Below are 12,818 nucleotides of genomic sequence, written 5' to 3' on the forward strand. Positions count from 1 at the left end.
GTAGTACTTTGTACCTAAATCAAATAGACTATTAAGTCTCTTTATTTATATTTATTACTTATTATTTCAAGAGGTGAAACTAGATTACACTGGCCACATGACTGCTATGTACACAGTTGATTGACAGTGTTTAAAACACAGCACTAGGATTTAGCGTGGCTTACAGAAAAGTTCAGTGGGTTTAAGACAGATGAAGATGAGAAATTAAACCACTTAAATGGTGAATCGCTTCAAACTTCTTACGTCTACAACTTTGCTGTAAACTTTATCCTCTTCAGCACATCCACTCATAACAAAAAGTTGTCATGATACTTAACATTTTTCCTGCAAATGACAAACTGCATGCTGTCCTACAGAAAATGATGCACAGTGGGTCTCACACTTCCCTATGCAAGTTGACAGCCGTAAGGGCTGTTTTTTCCAGCTTAAAGCTTAAAATGCTTTCTCTTAAGACACTTTTGACATCTCTTCTTATAATACGTATCTCTCAAATCTAAAACTGACCTGCTGAGTTGCACTATGTGTTTCGTTCTTTTTCTGTTCTTGCGTCTGGAAATTTACAGTGAATATTCATATACCAACTTCTTGCAGAAAGCCAAAAGTCTTCAAAAGTCTATTTTAAGATGAAATCTTTTGAATTTAAGATTGTGGACTAGAAATCACTTTTTATTGTATCAGAAGCTTAAGCTTAGGTTCTGCGTGTTCTGTGAGTTCAGAACTGTCATAGCATTACTGTAGGCTTTAAAGAAATGTCAGCATGGAGATGATAACAGGGAGATTTCAGTAATTCATGCTGAATTTGTTGAAAAGACTGTGGTGTGAAAGAGTAAATACAGCGTCAGATCTAAAAAAAAAATATTCTTTTCCCTTGATCGCAAAAAAGTTTTTATTCTCTTTACAACTTTGGCTGCATTCTTACTGATTGGGCAGAAATATACTAAGTAATGACAACAGCATTCTATTCAGGAAGTTTCACTGCTCATGCAAAGTTGTTCTTAGTACTCTCAGAAGAGATTGCAGATATTTATGAGCAGAAAAATCTCATGGAGGGTGCAGTCCCTTCCATTAATGAAGTCATTCTGGGGACTGACACCCAAAGCAGTTAATACTTCAACAGAACTTTAGGAAGCAGTTGTTTGTAATGGTATCACTGCTTAGCGAAAGGTGGTTTGTGCTTTTGAGTGTGATCTTAAAAGGCACTCTATTAACAATTTTAGGTGACAACTTTGTTTAGCAAGAAGAGGCAAGGAGTTGTACTTTAGTTATCTTTCTTGTGCTAATCTTGTGCAATTTAATGCATCCATTTCTGGCAAATTACTTTATGCCAGTATAAGCTTGATCACTTGAAGTTACTCTTTCCTGTATTTAGTATCTATCCATTTAAGAATACACACACTGTACCAAATATTGTGTTACAACAAAACATGCAACAGTGAATAACCTCGATCATCAGGTGCCTAGAACATGTAATTTCATCGCTTACAACTTTATTGGTGGGGAATACATCTGTTATGCCATCTCTCACAATAATTCCCTGTATATTCAAGAAGAGCCGTTCAGACTAATATTTTCCTTATACAATAGCTTCATGTTACCAGACGCACCACAGTCCAAGTGTTAAGAGTAACTACATACACAAAGAGACAACTAAAGTGCAGAGCTTGTGAGATATATACTTTTTATTTATGTTACTGCAGAAGGAGATTACGGAAAGATTTCTTCTGCATGAAGATGAATAAAATACTTTCATTAAGCTTCAGATGCTGCCCACTGCATTGCTTTTAAATAAAAACGCTTACTTTCTATACAGACACAGCAAAGTAGTAAGCAAAGTTACAACACATTCCTTTAATATATCAAAATGTTTCCAAGGCAATATTATTAAAATTATACCACAGTTCCCAGTAACATCAAGCTTCATAAAGGAGGCGATAGGGAAACTTTATCCAGTTGTTCGTTTAGGTGCTTTTCTTTTCTTCACCCAGTAAGTTCACTGTTGCTTTCTTGGCTGCAGGAAAATAAAAGCAAGTTTAATCTTAGTGGCCTACAGACTAAGTTGCTTATTCAGTATTCTTGAGCTGCGAAAAAAAAAAAAATTCTCCTTTTAGGTCACGAAAGAAACATCACAAAAGAAAATCATAGGTTTGTATACACATACAAACAGATGTAGTGATAAAACTGATGATATAAAGATTTTCAAAAACAAACCATAAGCAAAGAGCAGCACAATAAACAGCACAGACTGACTTACAACTATTATGTCAATAAAATAGAGCTGCTCACCATGTTTAGGACATACAGGATTACAGCAAGAAATATACTACCAAGCTGATGAAATAGGGCTGGAATAACGCTAATATATATGTGTGTGTGTGTGTGTGTGTGTGTGTGTGTACATCCATATGTGTACGCATGATTTCTTAAAAAAAAATGTATGTGGAAATCTTTGTGTGTAAAAACAGGAGAAAGAAAGAGTAAGTAACGGAATGAGGACAGAAAAATTCCATGTGCAACATGGAAGAACATTATTTAAGATACCTGTCTAACAGTAATGATTCAGGAAGGGTCATGCAGCAAAATTTCCAAGTGTAGTTGAGAAAGGCAGGTCATTTAAATACTGTCGGGAAAACTGCTTAAATTGGTAAGAGGAAATGAGACTGCATGCGTTGTTTGAGGGAAAGGAGACTTAAGGTGCTTTGAAATATCTTATAAATAAATTTCCTTTCAAATAAAATTTAAATAAGCCTTTATTTTAGCTACTTAATACATTTACTTCTCTCATTCATAAAACTATCATCAGACACTTTAGAGTACGTGGGTCCGCTATAGAATGCAAGGAAATAAAAGCAAAAATTAAGCAATCTACAGGCTGTGGTAATATTTGTTCTAACCAAATAAAAAACTAAGTAATTTCTTTTAAGAGTGGGCTCAGAATCCTTTGATCTCCAAAGGAAGGAAAAGTACAAAAAAGTATGGATGGTAAAACTTCATTTCACGTGTTACCATTTATTGGTGTTAAAGGATTAGCTTTACTTCACAATTAGCAGCCCTTCTACAGTACCAGGTATTTGAGGTGGTATTATAGGAGATACAAAAATACACTGAAACCATAACTGTATTTACGGAAGGTATCTTGTGAGGATGTTTGGACGTGCTTCTAGAGGGAATGTTTATAGTGGTGTGTATGGTGGAAAGACACACAAACCAATTACCCACTTTTTCCACTCATACAGCTTGCACTCACTCTAGCATAACTGCGCTCCCAGAAAGTAAGATCCACTGCAATCCTCTTTTCCTGGCGTCTTTACCCAAATTTAAATGCTCCATTATAGTTTACATAGTCGTCTTACAATTTCACACCCCTCAAAATGATAAATATTCACTGTAGTATTAGAGTTGTCCAGGGAAATTCCTCCTAATTGATGCGATTAGTGAATGGTCTTTTCCTCACCTTCTTTAGTGATGGTATCTGCAGTCTCTGCAGCCTTGTCTTTCAGGTCTTTAACAACACTGTCGAGCTGAGCTTCGTGCTTCAGGAAGAAAGGCCGGATAATTCGATGATAGAGAAACTCTGCCCCATTAGAAGGACTTGGAGCCATACACCACAACAGGAAGCCACACTACAAGGAACAAGAACATCTGCCTAAGTAGAAGAAACAAGTAGGAGACAAGGTGTAGCGTGCCTTCCTAACTCTGCTACAGACTCAAGCAGTAGTTCTATCATCCCCTTCATTTTGTATGGTCACAGTCCCATAAGTATGCACATCAGTATAGTTACATACAGTGAATCTTTATATTGGAATAATTTCATGGATACTGATAGGATAAAGGAGGAGGGCTGTAGCAGTAAAGCTGATCGGGTAACAGGTGCGTCAAGATTGCACGTACCTTTTTTTTTTTGGTAGAAGTATAAAACCTCGTTAGATAAACCATTAGCCTCTCTGGCTACTTCTAAGCTATAAGGCACAGGCCTGACTGAAGGTCTAGGTCCCTAAATCACTTAAATCCAGCCAAAATATATCCCTGTCCTCTCTGCCTCCCTGCTTTGAAAATGCAGCAGGAGACAGAACGGGATTGTGTGCACCCCAGAGCAAAACGGACAAGGAGGGAAGATCTATCTAAGCTACACAGAGCGCACAGACAAGGGTAACGCTTTTGGATTGCATAGTTTGGGTGTAGCTTTTATAGCACAACCTGCTCTCTGGGGAAAAAAAAAAACAAAAACAAAACAACAAACCACAAACCGAACACCACAGTGTGTGGGGAAATATTTCTGCATCTCATAAAGGCGACTGAAAAGACAGCTATTGGATGTATTACGTGTATCTGACGTTACTACTGAAGCACCTTTATTTGGCTTCAGTTCCACTGTAATACACACTACAAAGACAGCTATGCAAAACAAGATGAAAACACTTAAGGCACAGGAAGTGCCATAACTAAATTTGCTTGAGCTCTGAAAGTATATATAAAAAAAATTTACAGGATAAAACTGCAACAAAATCAAGCAAATTTTCTCAGGAATTGTACAGTTTCTTCTAGACAAAAATAGTACAATATTATTCTGTCTCAAAAGCCCCTCCAGAAAATAAAGGCAAAAGAGCTCTTCTCAGACCACCTTTTCTTAAAACACAAAACAGAACCACCCCAGCCAAAATGTGCCTTCTTTTGATGTTAGACATGATTAAATGTTTGAGGATTTCCACACATTTTTGGGAGGAGAGGGAGAAAGGGAGAAAACGCAACAACTAAAATCCAATTCTTCCTCCTGAAAAAAAACAACCCACCACACAGTTAGCTAAGTTACGTACCAAAAATCAAAATAATAATTTAAAATACAATAAAACCACAGGCAACTTAAAAGTCTGCATTTAAGTACAGTAGCACTTATTTAAATAGCTTAGATTTCAGAAGTTTTCCAGTTTTCACATAAATACCTACAGCAGCCGAAGAGATGTTTCAATGCATGTGCTCGAGCTTCTGAAAGTAATTTGAAAAATATAAGCAAAGTCTTATTTATTTATGAGGTTTCCAGCACACTGCATAGGGCAAAAGCATTTCCTAGAAACTAGTTTGATTACAGTACCCTTTCAGAACTCCATCATGCCTAGCCAGACATGTCTGTCTCCTCTCCTTCCCCTCACACTTTTGATTTCCCACTGTAAAACTGCAAAGACAGAACCACATCCAAATATTTGTTTTGGTATTACAAAAGAAACCCCTAAACAACAATTTGGCCATTACAAGGTGATTTAAGTCGAGAGGTCATTTTAAAAGAAAGTTCTGATTTAACAAAAAGAAAAGAGAATAAAATCCCTTTTCAGTTATGAAAAACACATAGTCTTCTTCAGGCAAGCCTTCCAAATATTTTGGAATATCTCCCCTCTTCGTCAGATAAGGGATATTGAGATGGAACATTGTGTAGGTTCTGCTCTTCATACCTGTAAAATTTTGGCTTTGTCTTCACTGCAGTGCACACCAGAGTAAAACTGATGCCTCTAATGCACCTCAGTTGAAGAAAACACCTACTGTTTTCAGAGGACATTGCTATTCCTTTTTTCTTTAAGGCCACTTCCCATCCCCCTTGCCCTAGAGAAAAGCACTTCAATATATTTGGAGCTGGAGAGGTAGCCTGACAGGCTGTCTCTTTGAGAAGGATCACTGATTTCTCAGGATAACAACTGCCTTCTACAGAATATTTTGCCAAACCAATTTACCATCCTTTTAGGTAAGCTTCCAGCTTTCTTCTTTGAACTATTTGATCGTGGTGTCAGAACAGAATGACTTAAAGGAGTGTTTGCCCAGAAGACAAAGTAAGTAGGTTTTTCAAAGCTAAGTGTCCACCAGTGAAAATGCCTATTGTGAACATATCAATGAATTAAAAGAAATAATTCAATGTACAATAAATTTTGGCACCAGTAAGTAGCAACTGATGCAGTATCATTAAGCATGTCAGAGAAAATAAAGGCAAAAAGTGATGGAATGTCAATTATCAAAAGCTTCTATTATTTGGAAGTTAATGTAACAGAAAGAATAAATGGTATTCTGTCACTAAGAGCTGAGAAGAGTATTGATTTTATTTCCTGTTAAAGAATGCCTGGCCAATTACTGAGTTATTTTACTTGTCCCAATACACAAAGACGTTATTTAGTTCTCCTTTGTTTTAGGAAATCCCTCAGCTGCAAGTCCAACTTCCTCTGAAACGAAAAGAATTTGAAATTTCCCTTTTCTTGCCTAAGAACAAAATTAGTCATTTTGATGTTACAGCTTTGTTCCAGTCTAGTCAAGAAAAAAATCAACTATATTACAGTTATAGATTTGTCCTCAAATACCTATTAGTTTTGAAATGTACTGAAACAGATGTTTATATACATTTTCTAGCAGCAGCATACCAAAGTTGTAAATCTCAGTCTTTCAAAGCTTGAGAATGTCAGACTGCTAACTTAGTTTCTTTTCCCTTTGTCTTTTGTGAAACTGAGCTAATATAGACTATTTAGAATTAAGTGGTTTGTAAAAAAGTCCAGAAAGCTCAGAGTGATAAAATCGTTAACTGGAAGAAAAAAAAACCTCTTTGTGACCCTCCAGCCCAGCCAGAGGAGGGAACAGAATTTGTGCAGTAGAGTGACTTCCTTAGGCAGACACCTGAGCTGGGTCTAACCCACTTGGATCTGGTGCTACCAGCTGTTCTTGCCCTGGGAGCACGAAACCGAATACAGCTGGGTTTGCTGCTACAGCAGGGGAAGTGTGCAAGCATGCCAATGTCTAGTTCCAAGCTTCTACAGACAGAAGACTATAAAAACCCAAGACATGCCTCATATGACTACAAATATGAACACACTCCTACAAGACAACGACAGTCATTAAAACAAGGTGTTCATTTTAATGGAAGTGAAGTAGCTCTTTAGTCAAAATCAATCATTAATTGCATGGGGTGCATGGGCAAGAGGAAGGGATCTCTGTCTTGAAGCAGAGTCAGCCTGCCACATTTGGCATGTTGATACACTTGCAAAGACAACTCTTCCTGCTTCATTTGACTGAGTGCCTTGTAGCAGCAGCTTGCATAATACACTCAATGTAACGTGCTAGGAATTCTGTTCAGAAAGAGTATTCTAGTATTTCAACACAGAACTGTTAGTAGACTCAGGAGTCTCTTCCCCCTCCCACTACCAAGAATGCTCGTAGGATGTTAAACCCTGCTACTTTCACGGGCCACAGTGTTTTAACATCCAAATGGTATCTTTAAATAATTAACAGAATTCTTGAAAAACAGATCATGTACACCTGAAACCATGAGTTGCATGCTTACCTGTGCTTCAGAGGAAAAAAGCAGATAAATAAAAAGTAGACATTACAAAAAAACCCCACAAAACCCAAGAAATGTCAAAGCAGTTTTCAACCAGAGAACAAGTTTATATTCAAAGGAGTTCTTGAACATGCCTTTCTCCCACCTTTAAAAACTCCTAGTGTGCTGAGAACACTATGGAAGACCATCGAACAGATCCTCCTAGAAGCTATGCTAAGGCACATGGAGGACAGGGAGGTGATTCGAGACAGCCAGCATGGCTTCACCAAGGGCAAGTCCTGCTTCACCAACCTAGTGGCCTTCTATGACAGAGTGACCACATCAGCAGACATGGGAAGAGCTACCTGTGTCATCTGTCTGGACTTCTGTAAGGCCTTTGACACGGTCCTCCACAACATCCTTCTCTCGAAACTGGAGAGATATGGATTGGATGGGTGGTCTGTTTGATAAGATGGATGCATCCAGTGGGTAGTGGTCAACAGCTCAATGGTCAACAGTCCAGATGGATACTGGCGATGAGTGGTGGGGTCTGTACTGGGACCAGTACTGTTTTAATATCTTCATCAATGACATAGACAAGTGGGATCGAGCGCACTCTCAGCAAGTTTGCAGATGACACCAAGCTGAGGCAGTGCAGTTGACACGCCTGAGTGATGGGAAGCCATCCAGAGGAACCTGGACAAGCTCAAGGCATGGGCCTGTGTGAAACTCATGAGGTTCAACAAGGGCAAGGGCAGGGTCCTGCACCTGGATTGAGGCAAACCCCAGTATCAATACAGGCTGGGGGATGAAGGGATTGAGAGCAGACCTGCTGAGAAGGACTTGGGAGTACTGGTGGATGAAAAGCTAGACATGAGCCGGCAATGTGTGCTTGCAACCCAGAAGGCCAACTGCATCCTGGGCTGCATCCAAAGCAGCGTGGCCAGCAGGTCGAGGGAGGTGATTCTGCCCCTCTAGTCTGCTCTGGTGAGACCCCACCTGGAGTCCTGCGTCCAGCTCTGGAGCTCTCAGCGTGGGAAATACATGGATCTGTTGGAGCGGGTCCAAAGGAAGGGCCACAAAAATGATCTGACAGATGGAGCACCTCTCCTGTGAGGACACGCTGAGAGAGTTCGTGTTGTTCAGCTTGGAGAAGAGAAGGCTCTGGGGAGACCTTATTGCAGCCTTTCAGTACTTAAAGGGGCCTTATAAGAAAGATGAGGAGAGACTTTTTAGCAGGGTGTGTTGCAATAGGACAAGGGGCAACGGTTTTAAACTGAAAGAGGGTAGGTTTAGGCTAGATCTAAGGAGGAAATTTTTTATAATGAGGGTGCTGAAACACTGGTACAGGTTGCCCAGAGAGGTGGTAGATGCCCCATCTCTGGAAACATTCCAGGTCAGGTTGGACGGGGCTCTGAGCAACGTGATCTAGTTGAAGATGTTCCTGCTCACTGCAGGGGAGTTGGACTAGATGGCCTTTAAACATCCCCTTCAACCCAAACTGTTCTATGATACTATGAAACTTTGAGGTTACAGGGCCTAGGTTCTGGTCTTAGGGGAATATGTCAGCAGCTGTGATCACTGCCTCAGCCCTGCATGTCAACATATATAGAAATATTGAGCAGCTAAAACTCATTCTGGAGTGGAAGCTACAAGCTGTATCAAATAAATGTGAATATGCAAATTTAGCATATTTGGAAAATGAAAGCAAGGTTGAAATTTGCATGAACTACATGTCTAGGCTTCTATTTCATAACATCATAAAAGAGACATGGAGACATCACAAATTACACTACAAGAGGTTTTAGTCATGGATGGACTGAAAGTTGGAAGCTTGCCTGCCTCCTCCTTTTCCCCACATGGAGTAACTTCTATCATTCCATCCATTCAGCAATGCTTTCTGGTTCTCAACCCATCAGACCTTCAGTCTGCCTTTGTGTCACAAAACTACACCTCTCCTACTACCCATTACTGAGAGTAAATACTTGACTGCTGTATGCCTTCAGCAGCTATCTTAGAAAGCTGTACATTTACCATAATTGCTTCCTCGTGTTTGCTTTTGCTCCACTGAGCAAAGTACCTTTCTGTTGATGCCACCACCACGTGTAAATGTGGCATTTCTGACACAGTATTATCAGAGCCATCCGTGGTTGGTCTTTATTTGCTAGGTCAACCTGAATTTCAATTGCATGCTCTTCAGAAAGAGTGCTGTGCTGGCGTGAAGAATCATTGCCATGTCTTTTACCACCAAGAAGTTAGAAAAGAAGCTCTGAAAATACACTGTCATAGAGTGTATCTTCTGAATTCGTAATTCAGAACTGTGAGTATGCGTGACTGCAGGCAATGGGTAAAGTCATAATCCTGCTAAACTGTAAGGTGAAGTTGGGGATATGAAATAACTGCGTAAGTGGTTAAGAACAGATTCTTCCAGTGCTATAAGCAATCCTTTTTGGATCCTATTCAGATCAGATGAACTTGCACTTTAATCACAATTCAGCTTGGTCTTAATATATTAAAACAATAACACTTTCATATCTGTGTTACCCATGCTAAACTTCAAAATCTACAGATAATGGAAAACATATTTTTGTTTTTGATTAAGGGCAAAAAACATAAAGGCGAGGGAAGAGAGAATTAACTTTATCAGACAGGCCAGAATATTCTTAGTTTGAAGCAGTAAATATGTGCTTTTTCTTAGGGAGCTAGAAAAATACATGTCTAAATGATTGCGCAGTTGATGCCTGTTAAAGATTCAAAAGGAACAATGCAGAAGCTTAACTGAGCTGTCCAAGTCAATTTTTGTTTTTAAAATATGGCATTTCCTGGGAAAAGCATTTGGCAACATCAGACCTTACCATTAAAAGTTCAAATGACCCCACCACAATAGCTGGCAAGCAAATCCTTCCAAGAACTTTGGTGGAGCTAAACCAGGCTAACAAAGCAAATAAAAAAAAAAGGAATAGAACAGCCCCTTGAAACAGAAAATAGGTAACAGTCCTTTAAGCTAAACAACTGACTCTCCAGCAAGCTAGAATGTCCTCTACCCGAGAGCATACATGGTAATTGGCTAGCTCCTAGAATAATTCAACATGTTAAAGTTGATTGACAATACAGTTACACCTTAGTTGACAAACAAAGCTTGGAACACATTAAGTAGATTATGGTTGGTAGTCAAATCATACTAACAAATGCACATTAGCAACAAGGTCCTCTAATACCTGCCACTTCCTTTCAGGAAAGTGGCTTAATTAAAAATGAAGTCTGTATGATTCAAACTATTCTTATGTCGCAGTTTTCTTCTTTACTCTCAATAGTGCAGATCTTAATAATCCCTTTTGCTGCCTTTGTGATTTTACTCTCCACTTCAGTAATGTACTTAAAGCAAAAATGGAGCCACTCTGTAGGGTTTACCATGTGCTGTCATTTTGCCCAAACTTACCTGAACACCAGGACAAAGAACTGTCTTTCCACGGTACAGCTACACCACCTCTTTTTTCCTAAAACATGACAGACTTTTCCCTGCCACCCACCCCAACCTCCCCTCTTGCCTCACAAAACCACCGGCTGTAAACAGATCACTTTCATAGTGCTAAATTACATGTAGCCAGCATCTAAAAATAAGGTGTGACCCAGGAATGATTCCAAGGGAATCTGTTGTTATCTTTCCATTCTTGAAGACATTAAATAAGTTTAATCAAAAGTCCCATTTTAGGAGAGGGCTCACATGAATGAACATACCTTTAGCATGTAGTAGAACGGGAACCAGGACAGAAAGATATCAGAGAAGAATTCCACTATGCTGAAAACGCCATACACAACCCAGTAAGTCAGCCACTGTGTGTCATCATCTTTGTTCGGACTTTCAATGGCCTTGATTCTGCAAGGAAAACAAAACAAGTGAGCAGATCACTAGCATCAATTGTTTGCTCTACAAATCCATTCCTACAGGACTTGTAAATTCTGATGCAGGCTACGGTATTATGAAAAGAGTAGAGCAACCTCTAGTAAAGTCTTGGGCTTCCTGCATAATGACTGACTATGTTTTTGTTCTCCCACTGCTAGGAGAATGCAGTTCAAGTGTATGCAGTTCAAGTTTATACAGTTCTAAAAATAGAAAGCCAAAAGAAAGACACAGATGTGCTTCCTTCAGTAAAAACAGTGGAGACCCTGGACTTGCTAAATTCCAGATTAGCACTGTAAGAAGTTTTAGAAGGAAATGCTAGCAACTGCAAGCCTGATAATGTGAAGCTTCAGAGTATGAGAAAGCATTTGTCCTCTCCACTCATGCTGTAGGATTAAAATCTGTAGGCTCAGTTTAATGAATTTAGTTTTAATTCTTTTATAACGTATGTCTTTCATATCAGCTATATTGTTGCTGAAGCAGCATCTGTGGGATGTATCAAAGGTGCAAAGTTCTCTTTTGGTCCATAAAAAAGATTGAGAGTTAGGGAGGTTTACAAAATAGAAACCAGACAGATGGCTGGCGGAGAGTACACTTCCTGGTTTGTGAATTGAGAAACCCGTTGGACTCTGTCACTTCCTAGTTCTGTAAGTTAAGAAAAAAAGAAAAAACCCAACTCAATCATGTGACATGCCTTATGTTTTAGCAAAAGCACTGGCAAACCTGCCACACATAGAGAGAGCTGGTGTAGCTACTGGATTGAATTACTTTGAAATGCAATACGAGGATCTGATACTTAATTTATGCCTTATTTCCATTGGAGTTTGTGGCTGGCCAGCAGGGTCCTGCATTGGGTAGAGCAACTGCCCTTGCCATACCTCATCACGCACAATAAGGCGCTGCTATTGAGGTCATCAGCATGGCTGGAAGAACAGGTTTTCTACAGGTGGGCAGCAGCAGGTCTGCTTACTGCTGTTCCTAACAACACAGTGTTAGGAAACAGTGGTCCAGGCAGCCTGCTCAAAAGCAGTACCAACTTCAGCTGCTCCTGCCCTCCCACTAAAAAACACATTTTTTTCTGTGCCCCCACCTCTTAGGTATTCTAATACTGCCAGGTGAGAGGGCCCTACAAAAAAAACCCCACACCCAAACAACATAGGAGGTTAAGGGTGACGGCTACTGTTCTATTTTCAAGGTGTAAAACTGTACTTCTGGAGGGAAAGAAAAAGTATAAGTGATGAGTAGGGAAGTTAGAGTGATAGGTAAATGGAGAAGAGAAAGGGACTAAAATTGTGAAGTTTCTCAGTGTTAAGGAAAACTTATTGTTAGGGGCTCATCATGTGAATTTCTCTGGTTCTGCTGACAACTCCATTAGAGGTGTAGAGGGAAAGGCTTATTTTACCACAATAAGCATGCATGCTTGCTATCTGTGAGAGAATGCTTTGTAGTGAAACCACTAGCAGTCTTGCTGTTTTCCAGTCATCGTCTGAAGCCATCCATGGATTTAAGGAAGTATTGTTTAAATTTTTTTTTAACATTATTAAGGTCATCTTAGTAATCGTGAAAATCAGTTTTCATTAAAAAAAGAAGCAGCTTAGAATCTCCAATTTGTGTCAAAAGGCAGATGGCATATCA

At 39.4% G+C, this 12,818-nt stretch overlaps 1 protein-coding gene across 1 annotated transcript; it reads right to left on the reverse strand.

Moving 5' to 3' along the window:
* Positions 1-1,664: 1,664 nt before the first annotated feature.
* REEP5 (receptor accessory protein 5) lies at positions 1,665-12,066 on the reverse strand. Its single transcript, XM_010287642.1, has 4 exons — positions 12,062-12,066; positions 11,021-11,159; positions 3,452-3,620; positions 1,665-2,008 (listed from the first exon to the last, which is right to left on the reverse strand). The coding sequence occupies exons 1-4, from the start codon at positions 12,064-12,066 to the stop codon at positions 1,959-1,961; spliced, it is 363 nt and encodes a 120-aa protein (XP_010285944.1). The 3' UTR covers positions 1,665-1,958.
* Between the last annotated feature and the right edge of the window lie 752 nt (positions 12,067-12,818).

Source organism: Phaethon lepturus, unplaced genomic scaffold (genome assembly GCF_000687285.1).
Source record: "Phaethon lepturus isolate BGI_N335 unplaced genomic scaffold, ASM68728v1 scaffold8835, whole genome shotgun sequence".
In the NCBI taxonomy this organism is placed as follows: domain Eukaryota; kingdom Metazoa; phylum Chordata; class Aves; order Phaethontiformes; family Phaethontidae; genus Phaethon; species Phaethon lepturus.

Coding starts and splice junctions, on each gene's coding strand:
- REEP5 (XM_010287642.1), bottom strand. Junction 3,621..11,020: donor CGTTCTACTACATGCTAAAG/GTATGTTCATTC, acceptor TGTTCCTTGTAG/TGTGGCTTCCTGTTGTGGTG. Junction 2,009..3,451: donor AGATACCATCACTAAAGAAG/GTGAGGAAAAGA, acceptor ATTTTCCTGCAG/CCAAGAAAGCAACAGTGAAC.